The following is a 27,018-nucleotide window of genomic DNA, read 5'->3' on the forward strand; positions in this document are numbered from 1 at the left end:
AATGCTTCAAGAGAAAATGCGGTTATAAAAACGGTTCAAAATTAAACTTTTAATTCATTTAACAAAACAAACAAACAAAAAAACAAAAAAAACCAGGTCTCCAGCATGTCAGGTGAGAACTCTGCCTGCTGAGCCACCCTGGCCTGCCCTCACCTGCTTCTAATTTACAAATGTAAATTAGCAGAAATTAGAGAACAATGGATTACTGTACCATGTGGTACCAAAGTGCAAAAATCATCTCTTGAGAGCATAAACCTTAAGGAGTTGATATTTTTACAGGCAGTTGGGAGAAATAAATGTCACCAGATTTGGAAGTAAGGGAAAGGAAAAAGTGATAGAAGAGAGAGAACCTGGACATGCTGAAGTGACATGGTGAAAAGTGGTGCTTTAGAAAGCTTTACTTTTCCCCTGGCAAAGCGTATGAGGAGGTAGACGAATGATTAAAACAATGTAGTTGAATAGAAGGTATGGATTGGGTATTGACATTGGGACTGAAACATAAAGGAAAATTAGAAAGCTGTAAGAGGGGAGGGGAATTAAGTTATGGGAAAGAGAATAAATTGCAATGGTGTTGTATTTTAATTTATTTTGAATAAAGTTACAAAGCATAAGTAGAGAACATATCACTCACAAGGTAAGGAATTTTTTCCCTTTGTGTTTCCGTTATGGAACACTTTCAGACTCTATCTCACTTTTCCTTTCTGGCCTTGTTAATCACGTTTTCTACACAAAAATTCCCTTTTCTCCAGTAAGCACTATTTAACATTTTCTCCATAGTCCCACAAATCCTGAAAAATACCAACCAACATTTCATTATATGATACTCAAACACTGTATTTAAATATGGTGACTTCACCAAACGATAACATTTTATAATGGTGATTGATTTGTAATATGGCTTGCTGAAGACACCTATGTTGTAGGCTTTGTAGATAATATATTGTGTTAAAATCCTCTCAGTAAAGTGTTGTTACAATGACCATCTTCTGGGGTGTGAAAATAGCCTCGTTCTACAGAACTCAATGTTACACCCTAATGGCATTCATTAGAATGGATTTCTATATGTATTACTACTTCCGACATCAGCCTGGCTTTTTTAGCCTCCTCACAGCATGAGATCTTAGTAATTATGCTAATGTTAGTTGATTCACGAGGACAACTTCCTAAAGTGCACTTAATTAACTTGGAGATTTTGTAAACAGCTGTACATGAAGATTTTGCAATTTGTGGGGATATGTCAATCTGACATGTGCAGTCTGCCTTCCTTTAACCTCATTAGTATTTACTGAAGCTTAAAACAGGAAACTCAGATCGGTTATGTTTTGATGTGCTTGAAGAAGATTCTGAGAAATGTCACTTTAGCCTATATGAAGATCAGAAAGATTTGATTCCTTGATACATATGAGCCAGATGAGTTAGGTTGATTGTTGCCCTTGAAATTGGTATGAGGGGAAAAGAAAGTTTGTTTCTTTATGAAAGAATACAACATTTCTAACATGTTACCTCACTGTGCTTTTGTGAAAGGGTTTGTGATTCAGAGGAGTCTGGAAGTCAGATTTCTCAGCCACAAGGCTTGCGTGATCTTATTTTCCTTCAGTCTCAGCTGCAGGATCGATTTGATATTATTGTGACTCATTACCCTCATTTGAATGGAAATCATCTGATTTTCACCGTATTTTATTACAATCTCATGCCTCCCTGCAAGAAATAGTATTCACATACACAGAACATTTAGCCAAGTTTAGTGGTACCATACAAAAATCTATATACAAAAAAAAAGAAGAGATAAAGATAGTCAATCACAACAGAGCCAAGACCAAGCTAATAAAAAAGGAGGGAAGAAACATCATATAGAAAGAATAAAAAGAGAAGAAATAGCAATTGTACAAAGCTAATGATAATGGAGCATAGGGAGGGTTTTAAAATTATCTCCCTATAACTGCTGCATAAGAAAGCACTCTCAGATAAATCCTAGATACTAACCTAGGGCGTTGCCTATGGTTTCTCAAGGATCCAGGCAAGGTCTTTCCCCCTCATTAATTTAAGCCACAACCCTGAGTACAATCTCTTTGGAAACTAGCTAGATTACATCTAAAGAGAATCAAACATTTATTGCTTAGCCTTTGCTTTGACTTCAATTGTCAGAACTTCTTCTCCAGCCTCAGAAGAAGGAGCCATGCTGATGATGAGTGATTGACGGGTGGTTGCTCTGGATAAAACTGCCCTGCTCCTTGACTGGGGCTTTTCCTCTGCTGTAAAAGAATGTGCTGTACACTTGGGTCTGTCCAGTGGTTTCTCTGCTGGCTCTCTTCCTTTATCTTCATTTTCTTTCCCTTTACCCTCTCCTACTTCAGAATTTTCACTTTTTTTCTGGAAGAAGCAGTTACAAAGAATTGGTGCTGAAATTATAATCAAGGGCTGGATTCTTTTAACATACAATGGCTAAGGATCACCAAACAAACAAAGGCTTTCTTAATTAAATTAATCAGAATCCTGTCTCCCTGATGGAGAGGTGTTTCTGACGGTCATTTACTGGTATGCTGAAGAATGGGGCAAAGCTGATACTTTGGACTTACAATATTGGTCTGGATTGTATTTTGTCCCTGCCAAAGAATTCTCTTTCTATTGTCCTCATTTTCTCTGACTCTTTATCCTTGCAGTTATCTTTACTTTTGCTTTTTAAATATTAACTTTTTAATTAAAAAGTATTAATCAAATACTATTAAAATACCATAAAAAGTATAGTTTCACTTCTGCATAAGTTAAAAAGAAACTCATATCTCTTTCATAGTGCAATATTCTCCATTTGAACCATGGTTGCTTCAGCTATAGTTTTTTTTTTTAAGGATTTTGATTGAGATATATTCACCATACAATCCATCCAAAGAGTACAATAAATGGCTTTCAGTATAATCACAGACTTGTGCATTCATCACCACAATCAATTTTAGAACAGTTTTATTACACCAAAAGAAAAAACCCACGCACCTTACCAGTCACCTCTTAATCCCTCTATCCTTCTCCAGGTGTATATAACCACTAATCTAATTCTGTTTATGAATTTATTTATATTTAAAATTTTTATATAAATGGAATCATAAATATGTAGTACTTTGTGTCTGGTTTCTTTCATGTAGCAAAATGTTTTTTTTAAAAAAATTGTGATTTTTTAAATTAGAGAAGTTTTAGGCTTACAGAAAAGTCACATAAAAAATACAATATTCCTATACACCTGCCTATTGTTGACACTTTGCATTAGTGTGGTACCTTTGTTACAACTGATAAAAGAATATTAAAATAGTACTGTTAATCACAGTTCATAGTTTATATGAGATGTACTTTCCCATTTGCCACACAAGTATTAACACCTTGTGAGAGTGTCATACATTTATTATAATTCATGAAGCATATCTTATTTGTACTCTTAACTATAGTCCATCATTCACAATAGGGTTTATTGTGTTATATAGTCCCATGTTTTATCTTCTTCTTTCCTTCTAGTAATATAAATGACCCAAAATTTCCCATTTCAACTGCAATCACTAACATAATTCAGTGCTGTTAATTATACTTATAATAATGTGCTACCTCACCACTATGCAGTTCCAAGCATTTACAATAAAAAAAGAGAAAAGGGTTCACTTTCAGTTTTTATTTTTTGCATATAGATATAAAGCTCTCCTAGCACTATTTGTTAAAGATACTATTCTGTCCCAGTTGAGTGGACTTGGCAGTCTTGTTGGCCGTAGATGTAAGGGTCTATTTTTGAACTCAGTTCAATTCCAATGGTCAATATATCTATCTGTATGCCAGTACCGGGTTGCTTTGATCACTGTAGTTTTATAATATGCTTTAAAGTCAGGAAGTGTCAGTCCTCCAACTTTGTTCTTTTTCAAGTTATTTTTGACTATTCAGGGTCCCTTACTTTTCCAAATAAATCTGATAATTGGCTTTTCCATTTCTGCAAAGTAGACTGTTAGAATTTTGGTTGGGATTACATGGAATTTGTAAATCAACTTGGGTAGAATTGACATCTTAATGAAATTTCATCTCCCAATCCACAAACATGGGATTTCTTTCCATTTTCTAGGTTTTCTTTGATTCCCTTTAGCAATATTTTGCAGTTTTCTGCTTACAAGTCCTCTACAACCTTGGTTAAAGTTATTCCTAGAGAGTTGGTTCTTTCAGTTGATATTGTAAATTTTCTTGATTTCCTGCTTAGATTGCTCATTACTAGTGTATAGAAACAATACTGATTTTTGAGTGTTGATCTTTGTGCTGGTTTGAAACTGTTACATACCTCAGAAAAGTCACACTCTTTTAATCCAATCTTGTACAGGCAGACCTACTGTTTAGAGTAGGACCTTAATTTTTAATTATTCATTTTTATATTGATATATGTTCACAGGCCATGTAATCATCCAAAGTATATCATCAATGATTCACAATATCATCATATAGCTGTGCATTTTTCATTTTCATCACAATTGACTTTTTTTTTCTTTTTTTGTGAAAAATAACATATATACAAAAAGGCAATAAATTTCAAAGTACATTGCAACAATTAGTTGTAGAACAGATTTCAGAGTTTGGTATGGGTTACAATTAGGGTTGTACCTTTGGATTAGATTGTTTTCATGGAGACATGACCCTGCCCATTCAAGGTGGGTCTTAATCCATTTACTGGAGTCCTTTATGAGAGCTCACTTGTGGATGAGAGGAGTCAGACAGAAATGCCCTGGGTGCTAAGCAAGGACTCACAGAAATAGTTAGAACCTGGAGAGAGCCAAGGGAAGCTAAGAGATGAAGTCCAGAGTTTGCCCTAGAGAAGCTAAGTGAGGGCCCATAGATGCTTGGAGAGAAAGCCACTGGAATCAGAAGCTGGAAGTAATGAACCAGGAGCAAGGACCTCAGATACAAGTCTCGTGCCTTCCCAGTTGACAGAGATGTCCCAGATGCTTGGCTGCCTTTCCTTGAGAAGGTATCCTCTTGTTGGTGTATTAATTTGGACATTTTCATGACCTTAGAATTGTAACATGTAACTTAATAAGACTCCTTTATAAAATCTAATCCATTTCTGGTATATTGCATTCTGACAGCTTTAGCAAACCAAACCAATCTTGTATCCCATCACTTTGCTGAACTTGTTTATTAGGTCTAGTAACTTTGTTGGAGGTTTCTCAAGATTTTCTATCTATAGGAGCATGTCATCAGCAAAGAGTGAAAGCTGACTTCTTCCTTTCCAATTTGGATGCCTTTTATTTATTTTTCTTGCCTAACCGCTCTGGCTAGAATTTCTAGCACAATGTTTAATAAGTGCTTATGGTGAGCATCCTTGTTATTCTAGATCTTAGAGGGAAATCTGTTAGTCTTTATTCCATTGTGATCAGAGAAGGTTTTTTGAATAATTTCAATGTTTTAAAATTTATAAAGACATGTTTTGTACCCCAGCATATGATCTATCCTGGAGAATGTTCCATGAGCACTAGAGAAGAATGCATATCCTTGTGTTTTGGGGTGCAATGACTATATATGTCTGTTAGGTCTAACTCATTTATCAAGTTGTTTAACTTCTCTATTTCCTTGTTGATCCTCTGTGTAGTTGTTCTATCTATAGAGGAGAGTGGTGTATTGAAGTCTCCTACTATTATTGTTGAAATGTCTATCATTCCCTTCAGTTTTGCCAATGTCTGTCTTGTACTTTGGAGCTCCTTGATTGGGAGCATAGACATTTATGATTGTTATTTCTTCTTGGTGAATTGCCCCTTTTATTAATATACAGTGTCCTTCTTTGTCTCTTATGATGTCTTTACATTTTAAAGTCTATTTTGTATGATATTAGTACAGCTACTCCTGCTTTCTTTTGGTTACAAATTGTGTGGAACATCTTTTCTCATCCATTCACTTTCAATCTATTTGCATCCTTGTGTCTGAGATGAGTCTCTTGTAAGCAGCATATAGCTGGATTATTTTTCTCAATCCATTCTGCCAATCTTTACCTTTTAATTGGTAAGTTTAATCCATTAACATTCAAAGCTATTACTGAAAATGTGTTTCTTTAATCCACCATCTTATCCTTTGGATTTTGTTTGTCAGATCTATATATTCTTTTCCCTCTATCTCTTTTTATCCTTTAAGTTACCCTTACTGGTACTCTTCAATTCGTGCCTTCTTCCAGACCTCCTTCTTCTGTCTTTTTTTTTTCAACTGGCAGAACTCCTTTTAGTATTTCTTGTAGGGCCAGTCTCTTGTTGACACATTCTTTCAGCATTTGTTTGTGAAAATGTTAATCTCTCCCTCAGTTTTGAAGGACAGCTTGGCTGGGTACAGAATTCTTGGCTGGAAGTCTTTCTCTTTCAGGGTCTTAAATATATAATACCACTGCCTTCTCACCTCCAGGGTGCTAGTTGAGTAGTCTGAACTCAGTCTTGTGTGGTTTCCCTTGTATGTAGTAGATTGTTTTTCCCTTGCTGCTTTCAGGCTTTTCTGCTTCTCTTCAGCATTTGACAAACTGATTAGTATGTGTCTTGGGGAAGGCCTGTTTGAATTTATTCTATTTGAAGTTTGCTGAGCTTCTTTGATTTGCATATTTATGTCTTTTATAAGGGTTGGGAAGTTTTCCCCCATTATATCCTCAACTAATCTTCTTAGCCCTTTACTCTTCTCTTCTCCTCCTGGGACACCAATGATTCTTATACTTGTGTGCTTTCTTTTCACCATCATTTCCCTGAGATACAATTCAAATCTTTCCACCTTTTTTGCCATTTGCTGTTTTGAGTGTTCAGAATCAGTTGTCCTGTCCTCTAGTTCATTTATTCTTTCTTCTGCCTCTTCAAATCTGCTTTTGTGTGTCTCTAGTACATTTTTAATTTGGTCTACAGCATCTTTAATCTCTGTGATATTTACTATTTTTATATTTATTCTTTCAAATTCCTCTTTATGCTCTTCTAGTGTCTTCTTGATCTCCTTCATGTCATTAGCCATCCATTCATTTTATTTAGTAGAGTTATATGAACATCTTTGTTTAATTGTTCCAAACTCTGTATCTCCTCCAGTGTTTTAATTTGGTCATTAGGTTGGGCTATATCTGTCTGCATCTTGATATTCTTAGTGAACTTCTGTTGTCTTTGCAAACTGTAAATATCTTGATAAATTTATTTTGGAAGGTGATTTCCTTCAGTAGTCTAAAGCTTTGTATTTGTGGGATGGATGCGGAGCAGGAGGCAGGGCACAGGGTGGAGCACAAGACTATGGTGATGCATTGTAGTGCAGGTATACACACAGGTTGGGGACACTATGCCTGTGAGCTTTGGGTGCAGGTTGTGGGGGTAGTAGAGGTGTGGTCTGGGGGCCATGGGTAAGTGGTGTAGCTCAGGCAGAACTTGGACCACAGGAGCAGGGTGCAGTGTAGGGGGACACAGAAGTAGAACGTTCCTAGTCCCAGTCCCTCTGTGCACTCCTGAAAGGGGTGCATTAGGCTGTTTGCACCACCTGGATCATCTCCAGTTGTCTCTGTCTCAATTCTTCAGCTTTTGCAACCAGGGCCTTCCTCTGTGGTGTAGAAGACCCTCTAGGGTCCCTTACACCCTGGAATCACCATCTCAGTTGGATTCCCATCCCTTTTCTGCCCATTCCTTGGAGCAGGGATGAACTCCACCTATCCTATTCTGCCATTTTCCCAGAACTCCCCCTGTGCTTCATGCTATCATTCAAATTCCTGAGACTCTGCCCAATTTTTTCTCTTCATTTCTCTATCTGTCCTTCTTTCTGTAAGATTTATATTGTCCTGTGTTCTAATTCACTGATTTGTTTTTCTGCCTGGTCAAATCTGCTGCGGTATGCCACTAGTGTATTTTCAATCTCTTCTATTGTGCTTTTCATTCCCATAACTTCTGTTATGCTTCCTTTTGTACTTTCAGATTCTTCCTTATGCTCACGAAGTGTCTTCTTAATATCCTTTATTTCCTTAGCTATATTTTCATTCATCTTCTTGATTATTTAGGAGGGTTTTTTGAATATCTTTGGTAGTTATTCAAAATTCTGTGCCTTCTCCAAACTTTTAATTTGTTCCTTTGACAAGGCTGTATCTTCCTGTTTCCTAGTATGGCTTTTTATTTTTGCTGATGTCTAAGTATCTGATTATCTTGATGATTTTACTCTGAAGGTCAGTTTCTCTCTCTTTTCTAGGGTTTTATTATTGTTTGGCTTTGTATTAAAGATCTTCTTTGGCACTTGTTTCAACTTATTCTAGTTATTTAAAATAGCCTGTGTTTAACTGATCAAATCTTTTTCAGCTCTTCTTCATCTGAGTCTTGCCATGGATATGCAGTGTGCTGGTTTGAAAGGAAGTATGCCCCCTAAGAAAAGCCATGTTTTAATATACATCCCATTTCTTAAAGGTAGAATAATCCCTATTCAATACTGTATATTTGAGACTGTAATGAGATCATCTCCCTGGTTGATGTGATTTAGTTAAGAATGGTTGTTAAACTGGATTAGGGATGACATGTCTCCACCCATTTGAGTGGGTTTTGATCAGTTTCTGAAGTCCTATAAAAGAGGAAACATTTTGGAGAATGAGAGATTCAGAGAGATTCAGAGAGAGCAGAGAATGCTGCAGCACCACGAAGCAGAGTCCACCAGCCAGTGACCTTTGGAGATGAAGAAGGAAAACGCCTCCCGGGGAGCTTCATGAAATAGGAAGCCAGGAGACAAAGCTAGCAGATGACATCGTATTCGCCATGTGCCCTTCCAGCCGAGACAGAAGCCCTGACTGTGTTCGCCATGTGCCATCTCACTTGAGAGAGAGACCCTGAACTTCATCGGCCTTCTTGAACCAAGGTATCTTTCCCTGGATGCCTTTGATTGGACATTTCTATAGACTTGTTTTAATTGGGACATTTTCTCACCCTTAGAACTGTAAACTTGCAACTTATTAAATTCCCCTTGTTAAAAGCCATTCCATTTTTGGTATATTGCATTCCAGCAGCTAGCAAACTAGAACATGCAGCATAATTTTTAAGATTACACTATTTTTGCAATTGTTTCACCCCAAGAGAAAGCTTCCTTTTTTCACTTTCCTTTCCAGTAATCTTGATCTGTTCTTTTGTTTTTGTTTTGCCTCTATAATTTCTTTTTGCACTCATTTTGTTGTCTCTAGTTGCTTTTGCCTGGATGGTAAATTCTGGGTGGAGGGCCCTCCCAGACAAGTCTTTTCCAAGTCATTATTAACTAGCCAAAACAGGGCCAGGAATCCACAAAGAGGGCACAGACCAGCCCCAGAGTGCCTCTGTGAAAGAATTAGGAAAAATATCAAAAGCCTTTTGATGTCTTCCTGAAGCTGCATTCTTCTGGTTTGCCCAGCATATGACATCCTTCAATAAACTATTTCTCACCGTCCTCAGGAGGCACTATGTGTTTAAGCCTCCACCACCTTTGCTCTTGTCAGGGGTGGGGTTGAAACAATGGCTGCAACAGCTACTGTCCCTTTTGGGCTGAAATAGCAACTCAGAGCTAATATCCAGCTATCCTAATTCGCCAATCAAAAGCTGTAATCATTGCTCAGCCATGCCCTGTCCTCACCTGCTCTTGGGGAAGAGGACCTTTATGTTCTTTTCTGACAGCAGCAGTAGCTAGCCAGGGACTGGATGCAGAGAGGGACACCCGGAGAGTAGGGGATGGGCACCAGCAGCCATCCCACAGAGAGAGTTCCTTACAGATGGTTACTGCAGTTTATCACCCTCTTCCTGTTCTCTGGATGTTGTACAGTGGCCTCTGGAGTCTCAGAACAGTTGTTTCAGACAGTTCCTGCCTGTTTACTAGATGTTTTTGAGGAGGAGTGAGTCCTGGAGCTCTCTACTCCACCAATTTCCAGGAAGTCCCTCATAGCTATAGCTTTTGAACCTATTATGTTTATATCTTCTTTAGAAGTTTCTAATAAAAAACATACTAGCATCTTTATGATGCTGCAGGCGATTGATATGAGGGAGGATTGTATGAGGTATGAATGCACACATAAATCAAGAACTTAAATGCATTTAATTATGTGTTTCTTTACTTCTTACATATTTTATACAAATTATTATTTTTACTTATATATATGAGGCTATACTTCATCCCTAATTTTCACAATAATGTCTTTCATGGAAAGAAGGAAGAGAAAGTTTAAGTTTCTTAAATGTGGCTGATGTTTTAATATTTGCTCTATCTGTTATCTGTAAGTCCCTCAGCTACCCATTTCTAATAGTTTTGGATATCATATAATGACCAGATTCAGAAAACCTGAATCCTTGTTGTTTCTAAATATCTGCCCTGGTAGGTTTATTATAAGAATCAAAGAATTTTTTTGCAAAAAATAACAGAGAGGAAAATAGATAACAGTTACATTTCTTCACAACTCTAGTAATTTGGAGGCCACTCACTGTACACCTGGAAATCTGAACACATGGGTGATAACTTTTGCTCTTGGTTAAATACCTTGATCTGGTTCTCATGTCTATACTATGAAGTGCTTGGATGAAATGACAGGTTCCTCATGGCTTATGGCTTTAAAAATTTGTGATGTACAATTGATGGAACATTTCTGAGAATGTCATATACTGGATTGTTGGTAAAATTATATATATATATGGTGTGTGTGTGTGCATTCACACACCCTTTATAATAAACTTATGAGGATGAAATGTGAGAATATATGGGGCAAGCGGTTTAAAACATAAGAAATGCCATATATAAAACAGCACTTTAAAACATCAGATAATCCAATTATCTCAGTGTCTGAAATAGAATTCATGTAGGACCTTGTCTGGGTGTGCTTAGTCCAGTGCCCCCTTCCATTACAGCCCTCCATTAACTCTTTCTTATTACCTGAGCTGTCTGTTCTCTCTTCAATTTGAGGAGCCTTGCAAGACCTGCTTTTCCTTTTCCTCCCAGCAAAGCTTTGAACATTTTGGGTGTTTCTTCTTTTGATGAGAAGAGAAAGGCCAGTCCTCTTCTTGGAGGGGTTGCCTCTGTGGTCTTAGCCTTCTGCTTTAGCAGCACTCTGGGGACAGGAGAGAAAAGCTATTTTAGGGGGCTCTGTGAGAGTTCTGGAAAAATCTACCAGAAAATTGCAATTTTTCCTAATCTATGAAGTTTTCAATGGGTACCTGCGAAGAGAGTTGTTTAAGTGCATCACATAGAGAAGGTTAAATACTCACTTAATTCTGTTCTCCTCATCTTAGATTTTACAAAATAAAACATGTTTTTCTCTAATTTTTTTTTCTCCTCACAAAAAGATGGCTCTTTAGTATAGTTTCCAGGCTCAATGAAGCATTTCTAAAGGGTCTGTAGGATTAAGGGTGATGGGTGGAGGAGGGATGAACAGCTTCTCAGAAGAAGATGATTTTTAAGTTGAAAACTGAAAAATGTAGAGTTATCTCAAAGATGATTGTTTGTGGAGAAAAACTAATGGCCTGTATAAAGGCCAGGAAAGAAAACATTCCCACATTGGAGACATTAAATGAGATTTAGGGAGGCTGGAACATACAGTACAAGAAGAGAGAGGTAGAGAGAGACCAGTTAGCATGAGATGTCATTTAAACTTTATCCCAAAGGGAATGGGAAACAATTGAAGAGTTTGGGGAGAGTGAAAATTAGATGCACATTTTATGAGGATCATTCAAATAACAAAATGTTGAATGGAACAGCAAGATTGGACATAGATCTTAGTGGTCAAGAGTAAGATCGATCACAGGGCAATAGGGAAGTGAATGAGATTAAGGGAGCTATAAGATGTAGAATCTCCCTCATGATTAATTGGTGTGTGCTGGTTTGAAACTGTTGCTCACACCCCGAAAAGCCATGTTCTGTAATCATGAATCAATATTGTTGATGGGATCTTTTTCGTTAAGTTGTTTTCATGGAGATGTGACATACCTAGTTGTGGGTGGGAACTTTTCATTAGGTGGTTTCCATGGAGATGTGTCTCGACCCATTCATGGTGGGTTGCTTACTAGAGTCCTTTAAGAAGGAACCATTTTGGAAAAAGCTCTAGAGCCAACATACACAGAGACGTTTGGAGATGCAGAAAGAAAACACCCCCAGGGAAGCCATTTGAAATGAGAAGCCAGAAGAGAAAGCTAGCAGATGTCACCATGTGCCTTCCCAGTTGACAGAGAGACCCTGAATGTCATTTCACACCCACATTTAAATATACAAGTTTACAGTTCTTCAGTCAAGGTGTCTTTTACTGGATGCCTTAGTTTGGATGTTTTTATGGCCGCAGAACTGTAAACTTGTAATTTATTAAATTCCCTTTTTAAACACCATTCAATTCCTGATATATTGCATTCCAGAAGCTTTAACAAACCAAAACATGGTGGTAAGAAGGAAAGAGGTGATGATGGTGACACCCAGATGTTTGATTTGGTTCATTGTCAAATGTCATTCACTCAGATTGGATATAGTAGGAAGGAGTGGATTTGGGGTGTGGTGGAAAGTGAGAAGATGAATTAATTTTGGAGTAAATTGAGATTAAGAGTTTTTTAAAAGAGATATTCAAGTATGTTTAAATATAGGTATGGATCCAATTAGAGAGATGTGGGCTGGAGGTATAGATTTTGGAGTCAACAGTATATACACCTGGTTTAAAGGCATTTTTTAAAAAGAACTACCAGGGTTCTAAAGATCATACTTGGCTTTCTTCATGAGGAGCTTTTCAGAATCTGGATAGTGCACTAGAATTTCTTGGAGGGTCTTTCTGTCTAGAGTTAGAAGATTGGCAAACCCATGGGCCACTACATCAGCTGTTCGGCGGTTTCCTCCACAGGCTGCAAGAAGGCTGCAAGAGAAAAAGATCAGTCTTTGACACTAGCTTCACTCTTTTACCACTGAAATCCTTTTAAAAATAAGTAGCCATGTTTTCAGACATTTATGCTGCTCCAGAGATAGTTTATGAGATGTGAGGAACTGTGTGATGGTACTGAAAGTCACATTATTGTAGCGATATGGTAGCAACAATTTTCAACATGTTTTTCTCCAACTCCCACCTCTGTGGCCATCTGAACCCTGCCAAATCCTTAATCACAGAATCTAGACGTGAAGAATCCCCTTGGGCTTGGTATTCTTTGTTTACTCTTCCAGATCTACTTTTACCCTTTCCATCAGAAGCTGACTCATATAGGTCTGCCTCAGAAGCTGACTCATATAGGTCTTGCCCTCTGACTTCCATCTGGCTTCAACTAACAGGAAATACCAACAAGAGATTGGAAAGCTGGAAAAAAAGTGATATTGAAGCATTATTTTCCCTATGTGTGTGTGTGTGTGTGTTTCTTTTGGCCAAGCCTTAAGTTAACATTGGCTGCAGTTCTCTACCAAAACCCCAAAACCCACAGCTCCTGACACATGGACATCTCTTAGAACTACACCAAGAGCCACAGTTCATTCTGAACTCTGGTAACTGCATCCTCCCACGTCTCCTTCAGGCCTACCCATGGAAATATTCCCTTTGCTAATGTTGGTTTCAGGTTGCATCGCCTTCCCTTGTTAGACACTCTCAGATTTTTCTTTGCTTCCATCAATAATTCCTTTACTAAGTCTTCCCGGATGTCACCTTTCTTGAATGTACTTCTGTTTCCTGCCTAGGCTCTCAAGATCTAGTCTACGAACCAGTTCTTCAGGAGGCCCTGGTTACCTTAGGTGAATCTAAACTCTTGTCCCAAATGATCCTGTTTCTAGATATCATGGCCTTGTAGTTTACATATTCACATGCAACTCCCCATCTGGAATGTCAACAAATTCTGGGCTTTATAATCTCTCAGGGACATAGCAGGGCATTTTGTACATAGGAGGTGCCGCAAATGGTTGGTGACTACATGAACATGCAAATGAATAAAATAAGTGAATAAAAATTCTAATGCTCACCAATAATCTGGAAAAGAAGGGATGGTTTTTAAAAACAGGATAAAAGAAACCATATTTTAAATGTTAAGAACAACCACCACCACAAAAACTATGACAATGGTCTCTGCATTGAGAGGATAACACAATTGATTGAATCCCTTGGGATGAACCAGTTAGAAATAGAGAAAGAAGGGTCTCATTAATAAAACACAATCTCTGGAGGTTTAAAGGACAGAGAAAGCATCCTGACCATGGGAATGCTCACACTCTTACAGACCTTCCTTTGGGAGCAATGAGATGTGAGAAGTTGCATGCATGCCATGCCTGTCTGCTGAAGGTGTATGATAGACAGTATGCATATCTGCTACTGTTGCAGAAAAGAGAACATTCCATCAGACTAATTGCTAAAAAATGCCAAAACTCTAATGTAGGGTTTCAGGTAACACATAAAAAGATATTGGAAGTCATCACTCTTGTCCTTACAGCAGGAAAAGGCTAAACAAATTGAAGACCAATGACTTTTCCTGAACCCATCAGAGAATTAAGGTCACAGGGCAGACTGTCACCCCAAAATCTGTGGCGTTCATCTAAGGAGTCACAGTGAGATCTGCTTTGCTGGATCAGAAGCTGCTGGAGTCATAAACAGGTAATATTTAAAGAGAAATTTTGATAAATTGCTGGAGTCTACTAGTGGACTAACACAAGAAGGAGACTCCTGGGGGCCACAGTCTTAGAGGGACCCTCACACTTTAGTGGGTTTCACCTCGATGGACCTCAACAGGTTCTCATGGTGAAGAGCCAGGAAAGATCCTCTTGTGGCTCTGGCAGGGGGAGGAAAATATTGTGAAATGTATACAGAGAATATTTTTCATAACAAAGGTTTACTATTTAGGAGAAATGATACTACCAGAGTCTTATCCCTCTTGAGCTCCCTCTAGTCCTCCTGTCTAACCTAACCAGGATGGGAAGTTAAACACTTTTGAAAGTTACATTCAGGGAGTACAAGGCCACTAAAAGACAGATTTAATAATAAAATATAGGGAAAAATATTTCTCTTCCGCACACCTTACAGCCATACCAGCAGGGCCCCAGTATTAAAAAAGTGGACCACGGCTATAACTGCACAATGCAGACAGTCTCTGAGAAGGTGTACTTAGGAAAGCCCAAAGTCAACAGGGGAGACAAAAACAAGGACACTCGAAGAGTTTGAAGCCTCAGCTACCACAAACATCAAACACAATTGAACATCTAGCCTTATTAACATGCGGCCTCACACTAAAGGCCTATTTACCTGGCTTCCTATTACTTATTACATCATGCCTGGCTTTCCACAAGAAATGCTACAAGACATACAATAAGGCAAGTTAGAGGAGACAAAGTAAACATCAGAACAAGACTGGGTCACCAGGTATGACAGAAAGAATGAAATTATCAATCAGGGGACTTAAAATAACCATGATTAATATGTTAAGGAACCTAATGGAAAAAGTAGACCCTGTAAAAACAGGTGAATAAAATAAGCAGAGAGAGAGAAATTTTAAGAAAGAACCAAAGAGAATGCTAGAAATAAAAAAACACCGTAAGAGAAACAAAGGATGTTGTGACGGACCTATCAGCAGACTGGGCACCGGCCAGGAAAGAATTAGTGAGCTTGAAGACAGATCAGTAGAAACTTCTAAACTGAAATGCAAAGAGAAAAATAGAACAGAGCATCAAGAAATGTGAGACAATTTCAAAAGTTGTCACATACATATAATTGGAATATAAGAATGAGAGAAAGAGAGAGAAGAGGGGAAATACTGGAGTAATAATTGCTGAGAGTTTGCCAAAATTAATGGCAGGAACCAAATCACCAATCCGGGAAGCTCAGAGAACATCAAGCAGGATTAACACACACACAAAAAGAACTACTCCTAGGACATTTTACATGCAAGCTGCAGAAAATCAAAGGCAAAGAGAAAATCTTGAAAGAAGTGAGAGGAAAATACATCTTCCCTATAGAAAAAAAGAGATTAGAATTAGAGAAGATTTCTCCTCAGAACTTATGCCGGCAAGAGAGCGGAATAACATATTTTAAATATTTTAAGAAAAAAACCACCAACCTAGAATTCTGTATTCAGCAAAATTATCCTTCAAAAGTGAAAGAAGGGTGGTGCAACAGTGGCTCAGTGGCAGAATTCTCACCTGCCATGCCAGAGACCGGGGTTTGATTCCCAGTGCCTGCCCATGGGAAAAAAAAAAAAGTGAAGGAAAAGCAAACTTTCTCATCAAAACAAAAGCAAAAAAATTATTGCCTGAAGAGCTACCCTGTGAGAAATGCAAAAGGTCTTTAAGGAGAAGGAAATTATATGGGTCATAAACTAGGTTCTACATAAAGAAAGGAAGAGTCTTAGACAAGGAATAAGCATAGGTAAAATACTTTATTTTTATAATTGCTCCTAAAGACATTGTTTAAATAATGGTAGTAACTGAATTTGGTGATTATAGCATATAGATAAGTGAAATGAATGGCATCAGTGTCATAAGGAATGGGGGGAGAGAAGGAATTGGGGATACTCTTTTACAAGGTACCTATATTACAAGTAAAGCAGTAGCAGTATAATTTTATTTAAAGGAAGAAGAACTAATCTAAGGTGGTAAGGTGGACTTAGATTAATTAAATATGTATATTGCCAACTCTAGGACAACTACTATTTTAAAAAATAGGTATAATTGATATGAGAGGAGAGAAAATGTAATCATATAAAATGCTCAATTAAACCTGGACAAGGCAAAAAAAAAAAGCTGGAAAAGTCAGGAAATGGGGCAAAAAAATAATGAAAAGTCACCATAGGACATCACACAGGGCCTCTTATTTGTGCCTAACATTAGAGCTGGGTCCTAGAATATCCAAGCCACTTAAGAATGGAATTATTCCCCCAAGATAGAAATTATACACTTAGAATCCATAAGCCTTGATCATGTTAATGGCTGAATTTTGCTCAGTTATTTCATATTTTTAATTTCTTGTTCCATGGAAAAAAAAATGTTTACTTTAGTCTTAAGTTTCTCCCCAAGACAAGCTCTGCCTCCATTTTTAAAATTAAATTAAATTAATTAATTAATTAATTTGCATGGGCAAACACTGGGAATTGAACCTGGGTCTCTGGCATGGCAGGAAAGAACTCTGCCTGCTGAGCCACGTGGCCTGCCCTCTGCCTCCATTTTTTTTTTTTAATTTTTCTTTATTGTGAAGCATAACATATGAACAAAAAAAGCAATAAATTCCCACCTACATTTTAACAAGTAGTTATACAACAGATTTTAAAGTTTGTTGCAAGTTATAGTTCCACGATTTTTCATTTTTTCTCCTAGCTGCTCCAAGACACTGGAGACCAAGAGAAATACCAATGTATTGATTCAGCAGCAGTATTCATTTGTCAAATCCTATCTTCTTTATTATACTCTTCCTTCTCTTTTTTTTTCCTTTTTTTTTGTGAAAAATAACATATATACAAAAAAGCAATAGATTTCAAAGTACATTGCAATAAGTTTTAGAACAGATTTCAGAATTTGGTATGGGTTACAATTCTACAATTGTAATTGCTGCTCTGAGGTACTGGAGACTAAAAGAAATATCAACATATTGACTCAGCGGTCATACTCATTTGTTAAACCGGCCTTCCCTATATAACTCCACCATCACCTTTGATCTTTCTCTCACTCTTTAGGGGTATTTGGGCTATGCCCATTCTAACTTTTTCATGTTGGAGGGAGCTGTCAGTAATATGGGGTACAGGGATGGAACTAGTTGATGTTCTGGAAAGGCTGATCCTCCTGCACTCCAGGACCCATCTAGCCCAAGAACCCATCTGGAGGCCGTAGGCCCCGGGAAAGTCACCGCAGTGCATAAAGCCCCTGCAGAATCCCATATAATGCCCTAGGTATTCTTTAGGATTGTCAGGAATTGCCCTGGTTGGGGCCCAGCAAGCCATGATAGTAGCGATGTCCAACAGCAGCTTGCATTTGAGTGACCTCCAGAGTAGCCTCTCAGCTCTACTTGAACTCTCTCAGCCACTGATACCTCATTTGTTACACTTCTCTTCCCTCTTTTGGTAAGGATGTCTGCCTCCATTTTTATTTTTAAGGAGAGAAATGAATTTTATCCCAACTTTATACCTATCTCTCCATTTTATATCTATTTTTCTCCCCCGCTTCCTTTTTCATCTTTATCACTGTCAACAGCATCAGCATCATCTACCGACCGTTACAATCATCCCCTCACTCACTCATCTACCTAACTTCCTATCCACCTTCCTAGCTTTCTCTCTATGAACTGGATGCTAATAGTTGGATGACAATGATTGGATGAGCCTATTTCATTCACATTCCTGCAGCCTTGGACACAGAGTAATCTGGTAGTTAGGCAGGGCTGGATGCCATTTGGAAGCTTAATTTGGATTTAAGAGTGTCTCTCTGTGTGTCAGACTGTGAGATAAGAATGGAAATAACATATTTAAATGCCAGATTATTTTGAGATTTCTCAAGCTTTAATTAAAGTGGCCTACAGTTTACACATTTGGAGTGCTTGATGAGTATCTAAATGGAAGAAATTGTTTGTCTGCCAGATGGATTTTGCCCAAACTCTCCCAGCAATGTTTAAAATAGCATCTTTTTTCCCTCTTGTACAAAAAAAATGCTTCTCCAGCATTTCACCAGTGGAAAATTTCACTCATTAAATAGCTAGTAATAAGGTCCCCAAATATTCCCAACCCCACAAAGAGTTTCCAAAAGAACACATGCTGGAGGACACACAGTTGAGGTTGATGTTAAGTGTCCCCAGGTCATAAAATAGTGAATAGAGCAATGGACAAGGTAACAAAGGAATTGATTCTATTTCTAGATCTTCTTCTACTTGCTATATTTTAACAATAATTTAAGGACTTTTTTTTGAAGATCTGCATTTTTTATTAATTTTTAAATTAAAAAATATAACAAACGCAAACATTCTTAACTTATGATCATTCTGTTCTGCATATATAATCAGTAATTCAAAATATCATCATATAGTTGCATATCATCATGATCATTTCTTAGAACATTTGCATCTATTCAGAAAACGAAATAAAAAGATAACAGAAAAAATTCATACATACCATACCCCTCACCCCTCCCTTTCATTGATCACTAGCATTTCAATCTAAATTTATTTTAACATTTGTTCCCCCTATTATTTATTTTTATTCCATATGTTTTACTCATCTGTTGATAAGGTAGATAAAAGGAGCATCAGACACATGGTTTTCACAATCACAGTCCCATTGTGAAAGCTATATCATTATACAATCATCTTCAAGAAACATGGCTACTGGAACACAGCTCTACATTTTCAGGCAGTTCCATCCAGCCTCTCCATTACATCTTGACTAACAAGGTGATATCTATTTAATGCATAAGAATAACCTCCAGGATAACCTCTTGACTCTGTTTGGAATCTCTGAGCCATTGACACTTTATTTTGTCTCATTTCACTCTTCCCCCTTTTGGTCGAGAAGATTTTCTCAATCCCTTCATGCTGAGTCTCAGTTCATTCTAGGATTTCTGTCCCACGTTACCAGGAAAGTCCACTCCCCTGGGAGTCCTGTCCCACATAGACAGGGGGAGGGTGGTGAGTTTGCCTGTTGTGTTGGCTGGAGAGAGAGGCCACATCTGAGTAAGAAAAGAGGTTCCCTTGGGGGTGACTCTTAGGCCTACTTGACCTATCTTTTGTGGGGTTAAGTTTCATATGAACAAATCCCAAGATTGGGGGCTTAGCCTATACCTTTGGTTGTCCACACTGCTTGTGAGAATATTAAGAATTCAAATTGGGGAAGTTGAATTTTCCCTTTCTCACCATTCCCCAAAGGGGACTTTGCAAATACTTTTTCATTCACTATTCAAATCACTCTGGGATTTACTGGGGCATCACTCTGGACAAACCAACAAAATCTCATGCCCTACTCAAGGTTCCATGTACTTATGGTGTTTAATTAAGCTGTCTACATAAGTTATATTAGGAAATGCATGAGCCAAAATATAAATTTTGTACCAAATAAACATTTTTTGCTTTAGTCTCACACATAGTTAAAATTTTAAAATATGAATGACCATCTACTTTCAACACTCTGCAGTAATGACATTCCTTTGTTCTTCCTCATGCAAAAACATTTTAAAATTTTGTACATTTAGTCACTATCATTATACACTCTAGACATTCCTAGATTATACCATTTCAGTCTTTATCATCTACCTTTCTTTCTGATTTCATTTGTGCCCCCAGCCCTCCTCCCTCTATCATTCTCACATTCAGCTTCATTCAGTGTTTTAACATAATTGTATTACAGTTAGGTAGTATTGTGCTATCCGTTTCTGAGTTTTTACAATCAGTTTTAAGGACATTTTTGACTTGCGCTTTAATCGTGTAAGCATTTATTAATCATCTACCATGTTTTCAACACAGTAAGTTGAAGCAGGGTAAAAGGAAAATTATTAAAGCATGGCACGGTCTTGTGGAAATAAAAAAGTTTCTGGAACCAGATAACTCCAGCATTTATTAAGTTTGTTTCTGAGAAAATTATTTAATCTCATTTGTACAAAACGGGACTATCTTTTAGTACTTACTATAGGTATCTGATCAGCTTTAGGCAGAAATAGCTGTTTGTGGACTCCCGATATTCAATTATGAAGAAGGTGCTATTTAAGTAAAATTTCTGACTAAGTTTTAAATCCTGATATGTGGTTTGTAACTGGACAGTAAATTACTTATTTTGTACTGTGTGTCAAAGTTAGGTGATTGAAATAAAATAGTTGCTCTATCTATCTCCTAATTATCAATCAATCAATCATCTCTTATCTATCTATACCTATTCATCTGTCTATCCTTCTGCTAATACATTTTTGGAAACACTTGAGCATAGGTTATATTCGTTATGCTTGAACACTTAAGTACTGCCATGTACGTTTTTTAAGAACAAGGACATTCACTTATTCACTCATGTGACTTAACTGCAGTTATCAAGTTCAGGAAAAAAGCTTACAGTCTATATTCCAATTTTTCATATGTCCCAATAATGTCATTTCAGCCATTTCTCCTCCCTTGCTAGATCCCATCCATGGTTGTATTGCATTTAATTGTCATTATCTCTTTAGTTGCTTTTTCTTTCTTTTTTAAATTATGGGAGCATATATACAACATAAACTTTCCTTCAAATGGACTTTTTTTTTTTTTGACACGGGCAGGCTCCAGGAATTGAACCTGGGTCTCTGGCACAGCAGGCGAGAATTCCGCCACTGAGCCACTGGTGTACTGTCCCAGATGGACTTTTGACGATAGTTTTTGAAATGAGTTTGATATTATAAAGACCAATGTATTCTTTGGAGTTCAGCCCTGCTGGAGGAGGTAAACTGAAAGGAAAAGAAAAAAAATGAAATTGGGGTAGAGGCAAATTAGAAGTATGCAGAAATAGCATACTTGATAATAGGCTGGATATCATGCCAAATTTTGGGAATATAAAAAATGATTAATATCTGCCCTCAATTGTTTGTCATTTAGAATGGGGTGAGTATGTGGGAGGATAGATTAGCAAATGTTAATAATAGGATATTATTAATGGTAATATTAATAGATAATATTTATTGAGTGCTTACCATAAGCCAGGTATTGTTCTAAGTTCTTTTTATGTATCAATACGTATAAAGTATCATGCTTTTCAATTCTGTAAGGTAGTTAAGGATTATTATTCCATTTTGATTGATGAAATGAAATCTTAGCTAAGTAACTTGCCTAGGGACACACAATGAATAAATTGTGATATTAGGATGTAAACCTAGGCCAGCAGCCTCCTTAACCATATAAACACAATTTAGAGTAGTTATGCTTTGATAACTATAAAAAATGTAAACGTTTCCTAAAATAAAGAAGATTCTAGTCTAAAAGACTAGAATCTTTGTCATCTAGAATTATTTCCCAGGACAGAAACAAAACTAACTCCGAATGTGATCAATGGAAACAGTATCACATCCAACCATGAGTGAGGGATTGAAATTTCAAATATTTGTTCTCATTAAGCAAATTTCCAATTAGATTATCTTTAGGGGGTAAGCATAAGGTCAGATCCCCTGTATAGAATTTTTTTTAGATATTCTTTTATTCTAGTCAATGTAATTGGAAAACTTTGTTGCTCGCAAATTCTTACAACTTCAGTAAAAATAAATACAAAACTTTTGTGGGTGAGCAAATATCAGAAGATGTCTTTGGGGTCACCTGCCCAGGCTGCTTGCTCTTTGCAGATACTTTGATATTCATAAAACTATGGATGGCAAATACCTGTTAGTCTAGGTTGTTTTTTGCTTTTTTAATAATTTGAGGAAAAACTGAAGACATGGATTTTTAATAGGGATGTAGAGTTTAGATTTCACAGATATCTGATTCCCTTCCCCCCCAGTGGGTCTTTATTTCAGAATCAGATTGACCATTAAAGAGAAGTGGATGAAAAATGAAGAATTCTGACAAAGGAGAAAGAGGAAAAAGAATAATATGTAAACTTTATCTCATTCCCTGTTCATTTATTTCCCTTCAAGTGCCGAAGAGTACATTTTATTTTGATACTTTGGTTAGAAAATACTGTAACAAACAAACTAATATACTAGCTTAGCTGCTAGCTGTTTCTTTGGAGTCAAACAGTTAATAATGTAATATTTTCATACAGAGTTTATAGTTTTAAAAGTACTTTTTAAAAAGTAAATCACTATATTTTCTTATTTAATGACCATATCAATTTGGTGAAGTACATTCTTCTCTACATTGAAACTGAGATCAGGAATCATTAAGTGATTTATTCAAGGACAAATACTTACGAATTTCATAGGTGAAGTTAACATCCAACACCAGAGAAGAGATCTTTTCCTTACACCAGAACTCAAATGCTATGAATTCAGATACTATTCTTATTAATTTTTTGGTGAAAATTAAAATATATACAAAAAAGCAATACATTTCAAAGCACACCACAACGATTAGTTATAAAACAGATTTCAGACTTTGGTATGGGCTATAGTTCCACAGTTTTAGGTTTTTCCTTTTAGCTGCTCCAAGACACTGGAGACTAAAAAGAAATATCAGTATAATGATTCAGCAGTCATTCTCATTTGTTAAATCCTACTGTCTCTGTTATGCTACCTCCTTCTCCTTTGATCTTTCTCCCAATCTTTAGCAGTATTTAGGCTTTGTCCATTCTAATTTCTTCATGTTAGAGAGGGGTGTTGATAATATGGGTTAGGGGGATGGAACTAGTTGATTTCCAGAGAGTCTGACTCTTCTGGGTTTTAGGACCTATCTAGGAATCCACCTGGATGTTGCAGATTTCTGGAAACTAATCATAGTGCATGGAACCTTCGTAGGATCTTAGATAGAGCCCTAGATGTCTTTGGGGTTGGAAGGAATGGTTTTGGTTGGGGTTTGCCAAACCATGGTAAATAGCAATATCTAGCTGAAGCTTGCATAAGAGTAGCCTCCAGAGTAGCCTCTTGACTCTATTTGAACTCTCTCAGCCACTGATACTTTATTTATTACAATTATTTTCCTTTCTTTTTCAGGAAGGCATTGTTGAGCCCACAGTGCCAGGGCCAGGCTCATCACTGGGAGTCATATTCCAAATTGCCAGGGAGACTTACATCCCTGGATGTCATGTCCCACATAGTGAGGAGGATAATCATTTTACTTGCAGTCAGGCTTAGAAAGAGAGAGACCACATCTGAGCAACAAAAGAGGTCATCTGAAAGTACTTCTTAGGGTAGTATTTAACTATGGGTAGACTTAATTTCTCTGCTACATAAATAAGCTTCACAAGAGGAAGCTTCAAGATCAAGGGTTTGGCCTATTGACTTGGGAGCCCCTAATGTTTGACACAGTATCAGGGTTTTCCCTGGTGGTAAAGTTTAATAGTTCTAAATTTTTCCTCCCATCCCTCAAGGGACTTTGTGAATACTTTTTTTCTTTTTGCATGGGCAGGCATGGAAAATCAAACCCTAGTCTCTGGCATGGCAGGCAAGAGTTCTGCCACTGAGCCACCATTGTACCTCCCTGAGAATACTTTTAAATTATCTGCTCAACGTACTCTGGGAAGTGCCTGGTCATTATATTAAGTTACGCAAAATTATAAGCCCTTATTCCCATTCTGGGCTCTATGTGTTTGGGTTAAGTGATCTATCCACACAGGTTGAGTTAGATTATGTGTTTCAGAAAATTTAGGTTTTGGACATAATAAGCTTTTCTTCTTTTGGTCTCATAGAGTTGGTGAAGTTCTAAAACACAGTCCTCCTAACCCCTGCATTCTGATTTACCTTAGTTCAGACCTGATCAGCTTGTTCTTACCTCTAATTGAAGCCTGATCTCTTTTTCAATTTCTTTAACAGTAAATGTATGTAGCAATACTGCCTTTCAGAACTGCAGAACTCCTACTCTGAGTCTTAGGTGTCACACAGGTACTCTAAGTTCCAGGGAAATACCAGATTATACATACATCACACAGCCTCTCAAAATCTAGAAATACCAATTACTGCTGTGGACTAAATGTGACTGCTATAAGGGCTTACAATGTAGACCCCAAATTTCTTATAAATATGTTCTAACTGCAACCATACTATATTTGCTCTTTTGTTTCTGGCTTATTTTTGTATCATGTAATGTCCCCCAGGTTCATTCATGTTGTTGTATGCCTCATGATTTTGCTCCTGTCTGTAGCACCACAATATTCGATCATATGTATACACCTCAGTTCCCCTTTCTGCTTCTTCTGTCAGTGTATCCTTTAGCCACCTCCATCCATTGGGCATGACATTATTATTTTAATGATACAATTTGCCAATAGACATTAGAAAACACAAGGAATGATGACTAGCAGATAGTGTGATGAGCTGTGTCAAGGTCTGACTCAACTTTTCCAAAAGATTGTAAGATGCCCTGATTTTCATAGAATTAGAGACACCAGCTAAGTTATTTTAGGACACGTTCTGAGAATCCTTAATGAATGTTTGAACAACAGACTGGTGATACATTTGTTCACAGGAATTCTATGAGACTGGGATCACATTTGGAAAGGCTCTGTTGCTCAAAGCAAAAAAGTGCTACACAATTAGAGAGAGATTTCAAAAGGATATAATGAAAATACAAATATGTCTTTTTAACAGAGGTAGAGTTGACAGGTTTGGGATAGGAAAAAAATAGAAACTAAGAATTTTCTCCCTCAATATTAATTAAATCTTCTTACCTCTGCTCACACTTCTAATGTATCTACTATTTCTAATTTTAGGAAAGAAAAAAAAAGAAATGAGTATGATAGAGTTATGTTCATGAAGAGTAAGTACAGGAATTAAAATAGTCTAAAGAATAAGAAGTCTGTCCTAGCACTCCATTTTAAAAACTGAGTACTAAGAAGAAATAAACAAAAATAGTTTGGAGGGAAAAAAAGAGACTAAAAATGATTTTTCAACATACTGTTTTTGCTTTTAATAATGATGTAAATATAAAAAATATTCTCAGAATGGGGGATCTGGCATATGTAATTGGTGAAAAGTCAGAAATAAATGTCTTGAATGAAAATCAGATTCTCTAAAACACATAACAATATAGCTATACCTAAATTCTACTTCATAACTTGTTAAATATGGAAAAAGGCTGGGAAACAAAGAAAGAAATACATAAGATAAATGATCACATTCATGAAAAGAAATAGGCCCACACGAAATTAATTCATTTAGCAAATATTTATTGAGGACCTATTATTTTCCAGGTGCTATTTAGAGAAATTGAAATTAAAACAGCCTATTAAAATGCAAAAACAGTGAGAATAATAAAGTAATATTGGTATTGCTGGAGAAAAATAGCTATACATTTCCTGTTGTATTGTAAATTGGTTCAATTTTTCTGGAAAATAATCTGCTCATATATCATGAGAGTTATGGAAATGTTTCTACCTTCTGACCCAGTTATTCCACTTTTGGGAATAAACCTCAAAAAAATAGCTTAAAAGTAAAACAAAGCAATTTTAGAAAGATAAATATAGCACTGCTGTTCATAATAGTGAAAACTGACCAAAAGGGCACCAGATTGAATATGCCATATTTATGATAAAAATTAATGTGTTTGTACATTCAAAGAGTTAGGAGAATTACGTTTATTTATTTATTTGATAATTATTTATTAGGTACTTATATGGCCCAGGCACTGCCTTGAAGCTAGAGATTGAGTATACAACAAACCAAACATGGTTTTTATCAGGATAGACTAGAAAACTGTGGCTTCTCTGGCCATCTACAGCCCTGTGGGTACAGACATGACTAGAAGAACACCCCTTTTTGTAAAATAAAAGGCACCTGTGATTGAGGGGGCACAACAGCCATGGCACAGGTCAAAGATCAGGAGTAGATTGGAGGCTGGAGTCCTGCCCTCCCCCCACCTTGCTTGGGCATTTTATGCAGAGCACAATCGGCACAGCTATGTGTGGTTGTCCCCGTGCTTGCAGTTTGGTGAGGAAGAAAGACACTGGAGAAATAAATGCATCAGTGAATGCATAATTAAAGGTGCTCCTAAGGAAAGGACCACAGTTAGACAAAAGAGCTGGGAGGTCTCTGTAGTGGGGAAATAAGGCCTGGAAGAAGCAGAGATCTAGGTTAAGTGGATGGGGAAATTATCTGGACAGAGGTAACAGCATGTGTAAAAAACTCCCTGTGGCTGGATGAGAGTGTGGCACATTCAAGGAACTGAAAGAGTTATTAGTCTGGAGTAAACAGAGCCAGGGGAGTGGGTAGAGGAAGAGAGGAAGACAGGGATTAGAGCCTGTAGGATTATGTAGTGAGGATAAGAATTTTATTCTTACTCCTAAGAACAAGGTGGAAGCATTGAATGGCTTTATTCAGAGGGAAAGTGGCATGGTCAGATCTGTGTTTCCAAAAGATCCTTCTTGCTGCAGTGTGGAAAGTGGATTGCAGAGGGCTGTGGTCACTGGAGGGGGAGACCTGTAGAAGGTGAGTGCAGTTGCCAGAGAGAAATGGTGGTGGTTGGACCAGTGTTGGCAATGGAGAAGGTAAGAAGTAAATGATCTGAGAGATACTTAGGAGACG

At 37.2% G+C, this 27,018-nt stretch overlaps 1 protein-coding gene across 1 annotated transcript in view; it reads right to left on the reverse strand.

The window, feature by feature from the left end:
- Window positions 1–2,109: 2,109 nt before the first annotated feature.
- Window positions 2,110–27,018, reverse strand: part of CNGB3 (cyclic nucleotide gated channel subunit beta 3) — a 153,289-nt gene continuing 128,380 nt past the window's right edge. The window contains exons 16-18 of the mRNA XM_077163224.1: window positions 12,674–12,820; window positions 10,867–11,041; window positions 2,110–2,370 (exon numbers count right to left, since the gene is read on the reverse strand). Of these exons, the coding sequence (XP_077019339.1) occupies window positions 2,110–2,370; window positions 10,867–11,041; window positions 12,674–12,820 (583 nt within the window). The remainder of the gene's footprint in view (window positions 2,371–10,866; window positions 11,042–12,673; window positions 12,821–27,018) is intronic.

This window comes from Tamandua tetradactyla, chromosome 6 (genome assembly GCF_023851605.1).
Source record: "Tamandua tetradactyla isolate mTamTet1 chromosome 6, mTamTet1.pri, whole genome shotgun sequence".
Lineage (NCBI taxonomy): Eukaryota > Metazoa > Chordata > Mammalia > Pilosa > Myrmecophagidae > Tamandua > Tamandua tetradactyla.